Here is a 16991-nt window from a genome sequence, read left to right as displayed (position 1 = left end):
TAAAAAAAATAGCTTGGGCTACAAGAGATTCTTTAAAAAAAAAAAGAAAAAGAAAAAGAAACAAACAGCCGGGCAGTGGTGGCGCACGCCTTTAATCCCAGCACTTGGGAGGCAGAAGCAGGCGGATCTCTGTGAGTTTGAGGCCAACCTGGTCTACAAGAGCTAGTGCCAGGACAGGCTCCAAATCTACAGAGAAACCCTGTCTCGAAAAACTAAAAAAAAAAAAAAAAAAAAAAACAGTTTTGATAGCTGGGCATAGTAGCACACACCCAGCCGGGCCGTGGTGGCATATACCTTTTAATCCCAGCACTTAGGAGGCAGAGGCAGGCAGATCTCTATGAATAGTTTGAGGCCAGCCTTGACTACAGAGCGAGTTCCAGAACAGGGTCCAAAGCTACAAAGAAACTTTGTCTCAGAAAACAAAACAAGCAGAAACACATACCTGTAATCCCAGCACTTGGAAGATAGAGGTAGGAGGATTAGAAGCTCAAAGTCATCTTCAACTATATAGTAGGTTTGAGGCCAGCCTGGGCTACTTGAGACGCTGTCTCAAAAGACACTGGGTATAAATGGTACAAACCTAAATTAAATCCCAGCACTCAGGAGGCAAGATCTCTGTGAGTTTGAGGCCGGCCTGGTCTACATGGCCAGTTATAGGCCAACCAGATCTACAATGTGAGACCCTGTCTCAATGAATAAATAGATAAATAAACAAACAATACAGACATACACAAAATAAAGATGTGTATTTTGGTGTTCTTCATTGTGGCCATGTTAATTAGTCATGCTCACTTCTGTATCAAAGGAGACTTCTACTCCTCTGGTTCAACCCAGTCGAATACAGTTTCTTTAGATGCTGATAATACTTTTCTTTATCTTTCCCTTTCTCTCGCTCTCTCTCTTCCTCTCTCTGTTTCCTCCTTTTCTTCCTGTCAATGGACTTTTCAGTGCAGAAGATGGTGTACAGCTTAAATTCCTTGTAATTAAGCAACTTTTATTAGGGGAGGGAGAGAAAAAATTACAAAGAAGTTTAGCAAGGTGGTAAGCGTGTGTTACTCTGGAATCTTGGAAACTTAGAGGCATAGGAGTTAGTTACAGGCTGGCTGGGGGCCTAGTACCGAGGAACAGTGATGTCCGTTGCAGACCATCGTGGGAACAGGGTCACCTTGTCACGTTCCCATGTCATCCTCCCACTGTGGTCACCTGCTTTCCTTTACACAGGCATAACTTGCCATCCTCCCTGGAGCTTTTTCAGGATTTTTCTCACTTGGTTCTATCATAGAGTTTCTTCCTTTCTGCTTATTCAAATCTGTAAACACTTCTCTTGACCCCCATGTGATCCCCACCTTAGTCTGCCTCCTCGCAGCCTCCATAGTTGTGTGTCTGCACCACATGATGTGACAGCTGGTCCTGTCTCTGCCAGAGCCACTTGTCTCCGTTGTTTTCCCAGTCTGCCGCCAGCCTCCTCCTCACCATCCCTACCAGCGGTACAGGACATGGCCCTCTGCCCCATGATTCTTAAATCTGCACTTACTCGGTCACCTGTGATGTCAAAGTCTTGGAAAAGCTCCCGGAGTTCCTGCTTTTTAATATTGAAGAGAAATCTGTACATATCAAAATCGGTTCCATCTATTTTCAACTCTCCTTTCAAGTCAAGCAAGTCAAAAACCGGCCGGGAATGGCGGTACATGAACTGATCTTCCAGATGGTTCTATTTGGAGAGAAATGTGTAAGAATATTGGTGCTACCCTGTATGGTGTTACACTAAGATTTGTATAGCTGGGGAGTGAAGAGACAACTCAAAGTTTAAGAGCATTGACTGCTCTTCCAGAGGTCCTGAGTTCAATTCCTAGCAACCACATGGTGGCTCACAACCATCTATAATGAGATTCAGTGCCCTCTTCTGGCCTGCAGCATACATGTAGGTAGAACATTATATACATAATAATGTTTTTTGGTTGGTATTTTTTTTTTGGTTTTTTTTTTTTTTTTTTTTTTTTTGGTTTTTCGAGACAGGGTTTCTCTGTAGCTTTGGTGCCTGTCCTGGAACTAGCTCTTGTAGACCAGGCTGGCCTCGAACTCCCAGAGATCCGCCTGCCTCTGCCACCACCGCCTGGCTACATAATAATGTTTTTAAAAAAGATTTTTAAGCCAGGTGGTGGCGGCACATGCCTTCAATCTCATCACTCAGGAGGCAGAGGCAGGTAGATCTCCATGAGTTCCAGGCCAGCCTGATCTACAAGAGCTAGTGCCAGGACAGGCTCCAAAGCTACACAAAGAAACCCTGTCTCAAAAAAAAAAAATAGTTACCAGCCATTCCCTAGAGAGCTTAAAGCAAAAAGCAAACACCAAACTTGGGAAAGGCTGTGAAGATGGACTAGGCCCTAAGGAGTCCCCATGTTCAAGGGAACCTTCTGTGGTGTCAGTTCTGCCTCATGAACAACCCTGGCTGCCACCGTGTGCTGATGCTCTCCGGAAGCTTTGACCTTTCCTCAGCAGAAGCTAGCAAATGCATGACTGGTGTTTGATGGCGAGGGTGTGGCCCAGAGAACAACGCCCCCCTTCCCTTTCTTTTAGCCTCCACAGAAAAGTTTCTGAACCCAGGGATCAGGGCAGGAACGAGTGAGGTACTTGGAATGGAGGACAGGCAGGCCAAGAAAGGTGGGCATGTGGGCAGGGCAACGTGGGAGGACTAGAGATGAGTGACAACTTCAGAGAGAGGCTGGGGTAGTGCTAGAATGCCTAGGTTGACTCAGGAACCAAAAATGAAGTTCACATTTCTTTTCCATCCATCCATTTGTAGTGACAGGAAAGTCACTACAAATGCTCTCACTTCATTGTCGACTTTATCAAGACTGGGAACAGCAGCCCTCTCTGCCCCACCCCCAACCCTGGTACTCACCTGATGCGACAGAACAATGCAAACCAACACGTAGAACTGGTCAAAACCAATCTCTCCCATCGCCGTCCAGTCCAGCATGTCGAATATCTTCTTGATATGTGTGATTTTCATGTTAGTCACGTGGTGGAGGAAATGAAAGAATAGCACATCTGGAGGAAGAGAGGACCAGATGGGTTGTTCTAGAACAGTCCCAAAATGCTAAACCAAGAGCCACATAAAAAAATGCAGAAGTGCCAGAAGCTTACAGTGCTGGAAGGAGAATGACAAGATTTTGCTTCTGGCTTCACACTAAACCTTCCACAATTCCACAAGGGTTTTATTGCCCTTGCTGTGGAGAAGCAGATGCCAAGTCACGAAAGCTGCATGACCATGTGACCCAGACAATGTGGCTCCTGACCCCAGTTACGGACGATTTTGCACACATCCCCAGTGACCAGCAAGCTGCTGATGCTCTTTGTTTGAGGAAGGACAGCTTCATTTTTGCTATGTTAAAGATGTTGGGCTGGAGAGATGGCTCAGAGGTTAAGAGCACTGGCTGCTCTTCCAAAGGTCCTGAGTTCAATTCCCAGCAACCACATGGTGGCTCATAACCATCTGTAATGAGATCTGGTGCCCTCTTCTGGCCTGCAGGCAAACGTGCAAGCAGAACACTGTGTACATAATAAATAAATAAAATGTTCACGTGGGTGGGAGAGATGGCTGTCAGTAAAGACATTTTTCATGTAAGCCTAGAGACCTGAGTTTGATCTCCAGAACCTATATGAAAGTATAAGGAGAGAATGAACTCCCCAGAGTTGCCCTTTGCCTTTCCCATGTACACATGCACACACACACACACACACACACACACACACACATCATGCACATACAGATACCCACATAAAATATCTTTTCAAAGATCCCGATGTTCTCCTCAGCTTTTCCCATGATTCCTTTCATCAGAATAGTTAGTTTAAAAATCATCCCTCTCCTATGAGAGTCCCTAGAGTTTCCATGCTTACTCAGAGCAAAGGCTTTCTGACTGTGGAGGGAGGGAGCCTTCCCCGTGTGGAGCACTTCTTGAATGCCACACCTCAGCAAACCCTGAGACCCCGACAGGAAGGTGGTAGCCCACCCCCATGGCCATGACCAACACATTAGCTCCTTAGTGTTCTCGTCCAACTGCAGCTCCTGTCCCAGGGAATGTGGCCTAGGACAGACTCCACACTGCTCCCAGCTCTGGGGTGATATGGCTGCTGCTGGTCTGTGGTCACTTTTGGGTGGCAGGGTTGGGGCTCATATGTGGGCTAGCCTGATGGCAGCTGTGCACTTATTACTATGAAGCCACATCTCTTGTGCATTCGTTAACCTATATTCAAGCAGAAACATCCAGGGAAAGTACTGTAACTTAAAGAACAGGAAGGTTCTTGTCAGCCCACTTACCAGCCATTACAACCAGAGTAAGGCGGGAGCAGCGCAGTGATGGCTTGTGACCTAGGAATGTAAATCAAATAAGCCCTTTTCTCTTTCCAGTTGAAACATAGCCTATTGGTACCATGAATGGCAGACACAGGAGCACACACCTGCACCCACTTTATTTCTGTTTTTTCTTTTATAATATGTCTGCAGTGGCATTTCTGTTATTTCAGTTGTTCCAGAAGCAAAATTGAAATTTTACATGACAATTGAGCACAACAGTAGTGGTGCAAACCTTTAATCCCAGAACTTGGGAGTCAGAGACAGGCAGATCTCTGAGTGTGAGGCCAGCCTGGTCTACCAATCCAGTTCCAGGACGCCAGGGACACAGAGAAACCCTGTCTCAAAAAAAATAAATAAATAAATAAGATAACAAAAGAAAGGAGAGGGGGGAGGGGGGAGGGAGAAAAAAGAATGAAAGGAAGAAAAAGATCTAGCTATGGGATTTTCAAGTGTGATCTTATGTGTTTGTTTGTTTGTTTGGTTGGTAGCTTTTGTTTTGCTGTTGATAAGGGATCTCACTGATGGCTGGCCTGGAATTCTATGTAGAAGACCACGTTGGACTCAGATTTGCAGCCATCCTGCCCAGCTTCCCCTTTGCCTCTAGATTACCAAAACTATCTCCAGATTTGGGTGTGGCAGCTCATGCCAGTAATCTCGGCACTCGTGAGACTGAGGCAGAAGGATTGCTGCCAGTGCAAGCCCAGCTTTTTCTACTGAGTCAGACTCTGTCTCAAAACACAAATGGGCTGGAAAGATGGCTCACAAGTTAAGGGTTCAGAGTTAAGGCTGCTCTTTCAGAGGATCCAAGTTCAATTCCCAGCACCCACATGATGGCTCATAATTGTTTAGAACTTCAGTTCCAGACGGTCTGATGTTTTTTTTGGTCTCCATGGGTACCAGGCATACATGCAGCCAAACATACACATAAAATATTGTTTTAATTATTTTTATTTTATGTGCATTGGTGTTTTGCCTGCATGTATATCTGTGTGAGGATGTCAGATCTTGGAATTACAGACAGGTCTGAACTGTCATGTGGGTGCTGGGAATTAAACTCAGATCTTCTGGAAGAACAGTCAATACTCTTAACCACTAAGCTATCTGTCCAACCCCAACACATAAAATTTTTGAAATGTTTTAAAGAAAAAAAAAAACTGGGGCTGGAGAGATGGCTCAGCGGTTAAGAGCACTGGCTGCTCTACCAGAGGTCCTGAGTTCATTTCCCAGCAACCATATGGCGGATCACAACCATCTGCAATGAGATCTGGTGCCCTCTTCTGGCCTGCAGGCACACATGGAGGCAGAACACTATATATATAATAAATAAATAAAATCTTTAAAAAAGAAAAAAACTATCTCTGGGCTCCACTGAGTATATAAAACACTTGGTCGGGCTGGAGAGATGGTTAAGAGCACTGGCTGCTCTTCCAGAGGTACTGAGTTCAATTCCGAGCAACCATATGATGGCTCACAACCATCTGTAATGAGATCTGGTGCCCTCTTCTGGTGTGCAGGTAAAAACACAGACAGAATATTGTATACGTAATAAATAAATAAATAAATAAATCTTTTTTTTTAAAAAAAAAAAAAAGCAAAAACCCTTCATCAATGTTGTTTGGAGTCCCAGCAGGAAGCAGCCAGGAGCACAATGAGCCTATGGTCACAATGTCGACTTTGGGCTGTTGACCACTTGGCGGACCCTTCTGTGTGCTCCACCAGGTGTGAACACTCCGAGCAACACCCTGTATCCACACAGTGATGACAAAGGGTCCTGCGGGACATTGTAGCTATGGAATCAATGCTGTCTGCAACAAGATGACTCTGGTCGGTCACCCAGGTCCCCGAGGCTTACAGTTGTTCTTCCAGTAAGCAAACCAACCATCAGGCTGTACCGTCCCTCTTTCAGGTCATCGTCCCTACCCTTGATGATCAGAGAGCAGGCTCGGACCTCCCGGGGACTGTGTCAGGTACTGTGTCGCTGGGGGATTATTTGGTTGCTAGAGAGATGAGACTCTGTTCCACAAATGTCCCAGGGAGACAGTGTAGCTTAGCTTTCTGAGGGACAGCTTGGTGCCTTACAACTGTCTTATCTGGGCCAGGGAGGTCCGGTATCGCATTTCATGCCAATCTGCATGCACAGAGGAAAGCTTGGCATGACACTGTAGAAAAGGAGGGTCTTCAAGTCGATGTTTGCTTTCATTCTTTCCGGTGCCGAGACCTGAGTCCAGGCTAAAAATGTCTATCTACTGCTGAGCTACGACCGCCCCATTACTGTTGTTTTTTTTTTTTTTTTTTTTTTTTTCCGAGATAAGGTTTCTCTGTGTTGCTTTGGAGCCTGTCCTGAAACTAGCTTTTGTAGACTAGGCTGGCCTCAAACTCACAGAGATCCTCCTGCCTCTGCCTCCCAAGTTCTGGGATTAAAGGTGTGCGCCACCACCACTCAGCTGTTCATTTGTTTTTTAAGATAAGAATTTAAGTGCACACCTTTAACCTCAGCATTCAGGAGGCAGAGGTAGAGAGACCTGTCTCAAAAAAAAAAGAAAAAAAAAGAGTGTTTTTACTCCGCTGTGACATTTTCCTCTGTGAAGTGAGAGCGATGGTTGGATTTGTTGAAAGTCTTATTTATAGTGAAGTTTAAAAAGAACACAGGCTGTTTCACCTGGCCTTTTGTTAGCGTGTGGTCTCAGTAACAGAGCTAATGGACATTTTTGGTAACTCACAAACATAGACACAGACAACCCTGCTTAAAACCAGTGAGTCTCAAAGCACAACAAAATGACCTGAATGTGGGAGAGGACCCTGTGGGGAGGAGGGGGATGACGGGTGGGAGAGGACTCTGTGGGAGGAAGGGGATGGCACAGGGGTGGGAGAGAACCCTGTGGGGAGGAGAGGGATGACAGGGGTGGGAGAGGACCCTGTGGGGAGGAGGGGGATGACGGGTGGGAGAGGACCCTGTGGGAGGAAGGGGATGGCACAGGGGTGGGAGAGAACCCTGTGGGGAGGAGAGGGATGACAGGGGTGGGAGAGACATGAGAAGGTAGAAGAAGAAACTGAGCCTCAAGTTGGAGATCACCCGCTCAACAAACCACCAAGGAATTGTGGGTAGAGCCCAGCCTGACCCCAGAACCTGTGGCTTCATCCTCTGCACTGAACTACCATCAGGCTCAGCTGTTAGCAGGTTCTCTCCGGGCTTCCTTGACAAGGTGAAATAAATGTTAAGGAGATCGTTTTGGGTTCTGTGTGGGGAAGAACTGACCATTCAAAGTGTTCCTTCGATGTGCGTCCAGAAGGTGAAAATACTCCATCAAGGCCTTCACATTTCTCAAAGACAACAAGCAGTAGATTTTGTCCAGGTAAAGGTACCACAGAAAAGACCCTTGCTTCACTTTCATCTCGGCAGCTTTCAGCCAGAGGGAGGCTCCGGCGACCTGATGCGGAACAGAGAGTTCTGCCTCAGAACTAGAATGTTGGACAGGGTCCCTGAGATGACCCAGCATGCCTAGAGGAGACAATGGGAGGGAATGAAATGGCTCCTCACAGTTCTCTGCCTTTGATGTTGGGTGTTTCCTGGCTGACCTCTAGGGGCCACCAAGCCCAGGGCCAAAGTGGCTCTCAGAGCCACCCTAGACAAGATGTACGTGTTAGGAAAGGAAATGGAAGCGCACACAGAGTACGGAAAGAGCCTCGAACAAATATACTCATATAAAGCCAAAGGGAAGGGATTTGTGTCCACATAAATGTTTAGGTTATATAATATACATATATGTATATGTATAGTGGTATACTTGTTATACATACATACACACATATATGTATATGTGTGTATATGTGTATATATATATATATATATTATATGAAGAGAGATAGAGATTGTCTTTACTATCAACATCCTAGCCCACCTGGTGTTCACTTTGTAGATCAAGATGATCTTGAACTCACAAGATCTGCTTGCCTCTGCCACCCAGATGCTGGGATTAAAGGCGCACACCACCACTGCCTAGCTAAGGAGTTTTTTGTTTGTTTGCTTGTTGTTTTTTGTTTTTCAAAGACAAGGTTTCTCTGTGTAGCTTTGACTGTCCTGGAACTCACACTGTAGACCAGGCTGGCCTCGAACTCACAGAGATCCGCCTCCCTCTGCTTCCTGAGTGCTGGGATTAAATGCGTGCGTCACCAATGCCCAGCCAAGAAAGAGTTTTTAAAAGACCACAAAGTGTCGCGGGCCAGAAGTCAAAGCAGGAAGCCCGACTAACACCATCACCGCTGCTCCCTTCTCTCTTCCACGATGGACTATTTCAGGCCTATCCAAAGGGGAACAGATTCATGGGTCCACCTCACACACCTCAGGTCCACCCACACACAGTCCAGACCTGCCCCAGCTCATCCATATTCCTTTGGATTCATCGCAGTTCCTGGGTTATTTAGAAGCAAGTCTCAGACAAAACGGCTAATGTGCAAATATTTGGGTATATATTTAAAAAAAAAAAAACATGAGTCTTCAAAGTTATCCCGCTGGAGGATAATCATCCAACACCCTCAAATACCATGTCAGCTGATTGCCTCTTAGAAGTCTGAAGAGCTGCTCCAATCAAGAAGCCCAGATCTATGCATCATGTATCATGCTTCAGAAATCATTTCAGTTCTAAAACCTGTATTTTTTCCTTACAATTTGTGTTTTTAAAATTGTATTTTTTTTTTTTTTTGGTTTTTCGAGACAGGGTTTCTCTGTAGCTTTGGAGCCTGTTCCTGGAACTAGCTCTGTAGACCAGGCTGGTCTCGAACTCACAGATATCCGCCTGCCTCTGCCTCCCAGGTGCTGGGATTAAAGGTGTGCGCCACCATCGCCCGGCTGTATTGGTTTTTGTATGAATGTGTATATGAGCCAAATTGCAAAACTCTATATTTGGTTATCGGTCTGTGTGCAAACATATGTTCATTGCTATACCTGTATGTGTGATGGACATATATATGTGTGCATACACACAGTTCTATCTGACTTTCTAGATCATGGGAACCTCTGATGTTATGACTGGTTACTCAAAAATCCAGAAGACACCCTGAACGTATGACTGGAGTGTCCCAAGGGTGAAGCAGGCTTGTGGGATGGATCCCTTAAGCTGTGGGGTCTATGCTAATCCCCAGTGTCAGAATTAAAGTGACTTGTGTACACCCCTGGGGTGTCTGCAGAAAACTGTCTGGTGTGGCAAAAACTCCCACACATTTAGTAAAATCAAAGGCAGGGTAAATCAGGCTGGCCTCGAATTCACAGAGATCCACCTGCCTTTGCCTCCTGAGTGCTGGAATTAAAGGCGTGCATCACCACCACTCGGCTGTTTGATTTTTGAGACAAGATGTAGCCCTGACTGTCCTTGAACTCTGTAGGCTGGCCTTGAACTCACAGAGATCTTCCTGAGTGCTGGAATTAAAGGCGAGCCACCACCACTCAGCTATATTTTTTGTTTTTTGAGACAGGGTCTTGCTGTGACTCAGGCTGCCTGGAGCTCACTGTGTGGCTTTGCTTCCTGGATGCTGGGATTACAGGAGAGCACTATCATGACTATTTGTTAAGTTGTCTGTGGATGGGCGTGTTCATAAGGAAACGCAGACTCAAAGATATAGGTGCACTTGTGTGATGTTAAGACTTAGTGAAGAATGGAAACTCATTTGTAGGGAGTGAGGCTGGAGGTCAGAGAGGATTGCCCGGTGGTTGTAAGGGACCAGTTGAGTTGAGTCTCACCCTTTATCCTTTTAAACATCCTATTAAAGCCTTTATCCTTGCCTTCAAAGATGGGAAAAAGACCTGATGAATGAAGGTCAACAAAGCAACATATTTTGAGGTCATATGTCCTGAGCGCCATCATTTCCATGCAGACTCTTAACACCACGTGTTTGTGTCAGCTTTATTAATAATAAGCAGATGGGTAGAACCCAACACCCACTGTCCCTCGCAGTTTTTATGTCCCTCGTATTTATGACGATGGTCTATCCAGACAGTGCAATACTACCCGACAATGAAGATGAGTGAGCCATGAATACATCCAACACGATGAATCTCGGAAACATGCTGAGTTCAAAGAAGCTAAACCCAGGTCAGTGTGTGGCCAGTGTATGAGGCACTTGCCTGGCATGCACGAGGGCCTGGGTTTAATGTCCAGCACTGGAAAAAAAGTTTGAAAGGAGTGGGATGAGAATTGCCTAAAGAGGCAATGGAGATGTTCTTTTTTTTTTTTTTTTTTTTTTTGGTTTTTCGAGACAGGGTTTCTCTGTGGCTTTGGAGCCTGTCCTGAAACTAGCTCTGTAGACCAGGCTGGTCTTGAACTCCGCCTGCCTCTGCCTCCCGAGTGCTGGGATTAAAGGCGTGTGTCACCATCGCCGGCAATGGAGATGTTCTTTACCTGGACTGTGACAGCCTTACGGGGTGCCTTTCTATTTAATGTAGATTAAATCTCAATAAACTTGATTCTTGTTCTCTTTTTGTTTGTTGTTTCTCTTCAAGACAAGGTTTCTTTGTGTAACAGCTCTGGCTGTCCTGGAACTCACTCTGTAGACCAGGCTGACCTCGAACTAACAGATACCTGCCTGCCTCTGCCTTCCATGTGCTGGGATTACAGGCATGTGCCACCACGGCCCTGCTTTGTTGTTATTTTGGTTTGGTTTGGTTTGGTTTTTGGCTTTTTAAGATAGGGTTTCACTGTTTAGCTTTGGAGCCTGTTCTGGCACTTGATCTATATACCAGGATAGCCTCAGACTCACAGAAATCCGCCTGCCCTTGCCTCCTAAATGCTGGGATTAAGGGTATGCACCACCATGTCTGGCCTAAATTGATGTTTTGAGTGTTTTGCCTGCATATATGCCTAGGAAGGCCAGAAGAGGATGTCAGCACATGGAACAGGAGTACCAGATGCCTGCACTGCCGTGTGGGTGCTGGGAACTGAACCTGGGTCCTCTGGAAGGGGAGTCAGTGTTCTTAACCTCTGAGCCATCTCTCCAGTCCCTTAAGTTGATTTTTTTCCAAGTTAAAAAATATAGGCCACCTGGTGGTATAGTTCTGTCAGAGATATTTCCTGTGTACAAGGTCCAGGGCTCAGTCCTCCGTGGCAGGGAAATACTCACATATGAAGATAAAAGCAGATTTCATTATATCAATATTATTCATACTTGCTCCACAGAAGATACCAGGAGCAAAGTTAACATATGGATGAAAGGTTGAGAGGAAACATTTTCAAGATCTAAACCCAACAAGATAGTATTTTTAAAAATTCAGGTACAATGAGATGGCCCAGTGGGGCCTGGGGAGGGCTGCTGAGGACCTGAGTTAATCCTCAGGACCCACATGGTGGAAGGAGAGAACCAACTCTTTTTTTTAAAATCTATTTAGGGCTGGAGAGATGACTCAGTAGTTAAGAGCTTTGCCTGCTCTTCTTCCAAAGGTCCTGAGTTCAAGTCTCAGCAACTACATGGTGGCTCACAACCATCTGCAGTAAGATTTGGTGCCCTCTTCTGGCCTGCAGGGATACACGCAGGCAGTATACTGTATACATAATAAATAAATAAAACTTAAAAAAAGAAATGCCTTTAAAAATCTATTTTTATTTTCCTAATAATCTATTTATTTTTATTTTATTTGCATTGGTGTCCTTACCTGAGTGTATGTCTGTGTGAGGAGGTCAGATCTTGGAGTTACAGACAGCTGTTAGCTGCCATGTGGGTGCTGGGAATTACCTGGGTCCTCTGGAAGAGCAGTCAGCGCTCTTAACTGCAGAGACATCTCTCCAGCCCTGAGAAGCAACTTTTGAAAGTGTCCTCTGGCCTCCACATATGTATACATACCCTTGCACACTCTCACATACACACATAACCACAAATGCACACAGAAATAAACGATAAAATTCCTACAACAAAAAACATAGGAAATCTGATTTTTTATAAAATGTGTAGAGTAGGGCGTGGTGGCGTACCCCTTTAATCCCAGCACTCGGGAGTTAGAGACAGGAGGATCTCTGTGAGTTTGAGGCCAAGTTAAAGGACAGCCAGGACTACATAGAGAGACCCTGACTCACACAAAACAAAACAAATCGCTCACACCCCCAACCCAAAACAACAAAAAATGGCAAAGGACACAGACCAGCAAAAACTATGCAAACTCGCCGGGGCAGTGGCGGTACACACCTTTAGCCCCAGCATTTTTGAGGAAGAGGCATGTGGATCTCTTGAGTTCGAGGCCAGCCTGGTCTACAAAGTGAGTTCCAGAACAGCCAGGGTTGTCTCACAGAGAAACCCTGTCTCAAAAACAAACAAAAGCAACAAAACTATGCAAAACTCAGACTCATTAATTGAGATATACACATTGAAGCACTATTTATCAAACTTACCAGGAATCAATAATTTCTATTTTAAGTTGTTCCAGAAAGTAGGGTTGGGGAAGGGCACAGCCCTCCATCTGTCTTCATTCATCACTAGGTCACTGTGAGGCCCCGTAGCCAGAGACAGATGAAGAAGGGAAGGAAACCCTATTTAACATAAGTTTCAAAGTAACTTGGCTCTCTTGAGCCTCCTTTTTATTGCTATGTTTTTTATATATAATTTACATACCCCCCCAACAACTTACAAAAACAAAAGTCACTCTAGTGACGTGTGACAAGTTTCCTGAGTTGCGGAACTGTCACTGTAGTTCTGTTTCCTGTCATTTTCATCACCCCTGTGAGATTCTGCATGGCTCTTTCCAGCCAGTCCGCGTCTGGAAGCCAACCCTTAGCCGGCTTTCCACAGCTTTGCCTTTTCTGGTGCGGTCATATAAATGCCGTCATACCTCATGCACTCTTTAGGTCTGCTTTCCTTCAAGTATCATGACATTTTTTTGAGGACCGTTCTATTTTTATTCTCACTTTGTTTTCTTCTGCAACTCCCGGGACTGGTCAGCGCGTTCTGACCCTCTACCTACCCGGTATAGCTGCACAGACTTCAGCGGGTCCCAAGGAACCCAGTGACACAGATCTACCCTTTGGCTCTTTAACAGGCTGACTTAACGAGAGCCATTTTGCGTGACATTTCCTTCTTTTGATGATAAAATTTCCTCACACTCATTCAGTGGCGGGAACAATCGGAATTGGGGCAGCCTTTTTATTCGGGGCGCCCTTTGCACGAATCCTTGGGGCATCGAATTCACTCTCCAGCCGACTTTCGTAACGGGAAACTACACTCGGTGCCTGCGCGCGGCTCCAGGGATATTTTCGAACAGAGTCCCAAGGAAAGGGAGTGGCAATCTAAAGACTTTCTCGAGGTGAGGGTGCCCAAGTGTCAGACTCACTTGTTGGGGGCGGGGGGGTGTCACCATCATAGGCCTTGCAGCTGCTCAGCCCGCAGAACTGCTCTAGAACCCACGTCCTGATACCCGGAAAAGACGCTGTGCAATCTGCAGGTTGCCAGCAGATAAGGTAGAGCGACGAGGGTCCCGACGCCAGGATGGAGGACGGTTCCCGAGATGTCTCCGGTTTTATCTCTCTTTTTTTTTTTTAATTGGTAAAAGAACTAGAAAGTTTTACTTAATAAGGAATATATCTGCTAACCTACCACGAAGCCTAATAGGTCCTAAAGGGACTCTTAACGTTTCTTGTCCTGTGGCGGGGGCAGGAAAAGAGCTGGATTGGGGGGCGCGCGGGGCTCTGACTTCTGCGCGCTTGGAGGCAGCACCGCGCTTGAGACCCACGCAGGAAGAGGAGTGAAGGGACCCTGGAACTTGTGTGAACCCTGGGGCGAGGAGCAACAAGGACAGGCGTGATCCACGGGGCGAAGGGCGCAGAAGTCCCGCGCGGGAAAAGGGCGAGCCAGTCCGCTGTAGGCACATTCTACTCGCCGATGCACCAGCTTGGCACCAACGACGATCGCAGGACGTCAGCTGAACCCCGAAGGTTTGGGGTTCCGTGAGGCGCAGCGGGCCCGCGGGCCGGCCATCCGGCGGACTACAGTCTCCAGAGTGCCCCGCGGCGCGGGCGGAACCGGGAGCTCCCGCAGCCAATTGAGGGGTCTCGGGGCGCCGCGGAGCAGGTGGAGCCGGCGGGGACTGGCGTGCGCGCGGGTGCCGGGCGTCCTGCGGGCGGGTCCAGGAGGGGGCGGGGCGCGGCGGGGCGGGGCGGGGCGGGCCGCGGTTCCGGCAGCTCCCGGCAGCGGTGGACTCACTCGGCCGGCGCTGCGCTGCGGGGAGGGCGGCTCTGAGAAGCCGCAAGTTCTCCCGCCGCGCTCCGGACCCAGCATGGCTTTCGCCAATTTCCGCCGCATCTTGCGCTTATCCACCTTCGAGAAGAGAAAGTCCCGTGAATATGAGCACGTTCGCCGGGACCTGGACCCCAACGACGTGTGGGAGATTGTGGGCGAGCTGGGCGATGGCGCCTTCGGCAAAGTCTACAAGGTGAGGGTCTCGTTGACTGCGCCTGCCGGGCCCTGAGAGCCCCTGACCCCCGCGCAGCTGCTTCTGAGCACTTCCTGTGTGCCCCGCACTGGACACAAAGGGACGTTTGTAGGACCTCAGCATCCCAGGGGGGCTACCCGAGGCGCCCCCGGGAACACGGTGATGGTGGCACATCTTTTAAAGCGGGACTACACCAATGTTATGGGAATGTTAAGGCTCAGGACTGTACCTGGGAGGGTTGGGAGTTAGGGACACTCCTGAAGATGAGCCTAAGACAGACACTCAGGGTGGACAGAGGGACCCTGGGGTGAGCGAGAACAGGCTGCGGCTGGAGGGCTCAACGGAAGGCGAGGACAGGGTCCTGTGACTGCAGCTGCAGGGCACAGATTTGGCTTCTGGACGCCTGAGTCACCGGAGGCTCCCTGTCTGCAGTTACCTCTCCCCTGGAGGAAGACAGGGCAGAGTCTGTGCGGAGGAGTGGGTGGGGCAGGGATGATTCCTTTTAGACACGTGTGCAGAGGACAGCTCCTGAGGTTTGGTCCTCTGAACAAGTTCTGAGTGCCTGGGTTGTTTAAGGTACCTAACTGGTCCATCTTGACTCCACCCTTTCTCATTTCCTTCAGGAAAAAGGCCCCCCCCCCGACCCCATGATGGAGTCTTGTTATGTTTCTCAGGCTGGTCTCCCAACTTGAGATCAGCGTGCCTCCGTCTCTGGAGTAGCTTGTTCTGTAGGCTTGGCCACTGCAGGCTAGCATCCCCTACTTTTATTGGGAGAGTCCCATAGTCCAGCTGCTGTTAGCTGCCCACCTAAGCTGTAAGTCACTGTCCTTGGGGCTTCTGTAGTTAGAGTGCTCACTGACACTAGGATTGCCCTTTCAGGATACTGGACTCCAGAAAGGGCTTCTCCAGCTCCCCACGTTGAGGCTTGCTCACTTTGACTTGAAATTGGTTGGCTAGAGCCTCATCGCAGATGTGTGCACCCTAGGAGAGGTGCATTAGCATCGTTGAGAGGCTCTTTAGAAGCTAAGACTCGCAGCTGGGTGTGATGGCACACATCTTTAATCACAGAAGAGGCAGGCAGATCTCTGAGTTTGAGACCAGCCTGGTCTACAGAGGGAGTTCCAGGACAGCCAGGGCTACATAGAGAAACCCTGTCTCGAGAAAACAAAAACAAAACAAAAAGAAAGAAACCAAGACTCTCAGGCCTCACTCAGCACTTCCGAGTTCCCCAGAGGCTTGGAGCAGTGGCAGTTGGGAGGCCAGTCAGACCCATGGAGACCTCCTCTGAACTACACTTCCTGTCAGAGCTGAGGAACCCCCACTAGAGCAAAGTTCCCTGGTGGGGGAGTCAGGCAGAGGTCATCTGGCATTCCAGCTGAATGAATTTGCTGCCCTTTGGCTAAGGGATTTGCCCTGGTTTGAGGGTTACCAGGCCATCCCACCCTTACCTCTGTGCTCACGTTCTCTCTTCTGCTACATTGTGGCTTCCTAGTGGCATTAGGAAATGGTCCCCAGCTTCTCAGCTCTCTCTCTTGTCTGCTCCTGCAGAGGTGTCCTGTGCACTGTCAGGGCTGCTGACTTGGGTCAGCCCCCACCTGACTCACAGTCTCTGATGTTCAGCTGGTTTTTAGTGCATGCTCTGGGTTCACCATGTTTGTTTTTTTTTTTTTTTTTTTTTGTCTCTTAGAGACTTTCAGTCACCTTCTTGTGTACCTACTATGCGATATTCTCTATCATTACTTTAAAGCACTCTTGAACTTTCTAAAGTTTCCTGGTAATGTGTCCTGCCATGCTTGTGGAACCTCATCTGTCTCTAGCTTGCCCTTTGTCCCCAAGGGTCCTGTTCTGGCTTTATATGACTCATTTTTATTTAAACTCAAATGCAAACTTTGCTTTCCAGAGATTAAGAGTTTCCCATGTCATTTCTGCTTGCTGGGGAAAACTCCACAGTTGTCAGGCAGTTCCCACTAAGGGACTCTGCGATTACTCAGCGTTTTGTCGCTCCCTGGGTCTCCAGAGCATATAAACCCCTTTGAGGCGTGACCCTGGTTCCCAAAGCTGGGAGATTACTCTATGGCAAGACAAGGGGAAGGGAGACTGAGACGGGCATCTGGTCATCTGGATAGTTTGTCAGGGTCAATGATGGGTTGCATAGATAACCCCATGCATGACACTCAAGGCGCTGAAACTCTCCAGTTGCCCAGTGCCATAGCTGGCATGCAAAACATT

General features: G+C 47.6%; 2 protein-coding genes across 2 annotated transcripts in view; one reads left to right on the top strand and one right to left on the bottom strand.

The window, feature by feature from the left end:
* Positions 1-799: 799 nt before the first annotated feature.
* On the bottom strand, positions 800-7752 carry Efcab9 (EF-hand calcium binding domain 9). Its single transcript, XM_041675836.1, has 4 exons — positions 7617-7752; positions 2903-3051; positions 1535-1711; positions 800-991 (listed from the first exon to the last, which is right to left on the bottom strand). The coding sequence occupies exons 1-4, from the start codon at positions 7750-7752 to the stop codon at positions 800-802; spliced, it is 654 nt and encodes a 217-aa protein (XP_041531770.1).
* Positions 7753-14511: 6759 nt separating this feature from the next.
* Positions 14512-16991, top strand: part of Stk10 (serine/threonine kinase 10) — a 102168-nt gene continuing 99688 nt past the window's right edge. Inside the window, exon 1 of the mRNA XM_041676254.1 lies at positions 14512-14762. Within this exon, the coding sequence (XP_041532188.1) occupies positions 14607-14762 (156 nt within the window). The 5' untranslated portion in view covers positions 14512-14606. The remainder of the gene's footprint in view (positions 14763-16991) is intronic.

The sequence above is a fragment of the Microtus oregoni genome, unplaced genomic scaffold, assembly GCF_018167655.1.
Source record: "Microtus oregoni isolate MIOR12 unplaced genomic scaffold, Mior012 000027F_ref0000203, whole genome shotgun sequence".
Taxonomy (NCBI): domain Eukaryota; kingdom Metazoa; phylum Chordata; class Mammalia; order Rodentia; family Cricetidae; genus Microtus; species Microtus oregoni.
The sequence above is the reverse complement of the archived record's forward strand: the minus strand, read 5'-3'. Positions and strand labels throughout refer to the sequence as shown.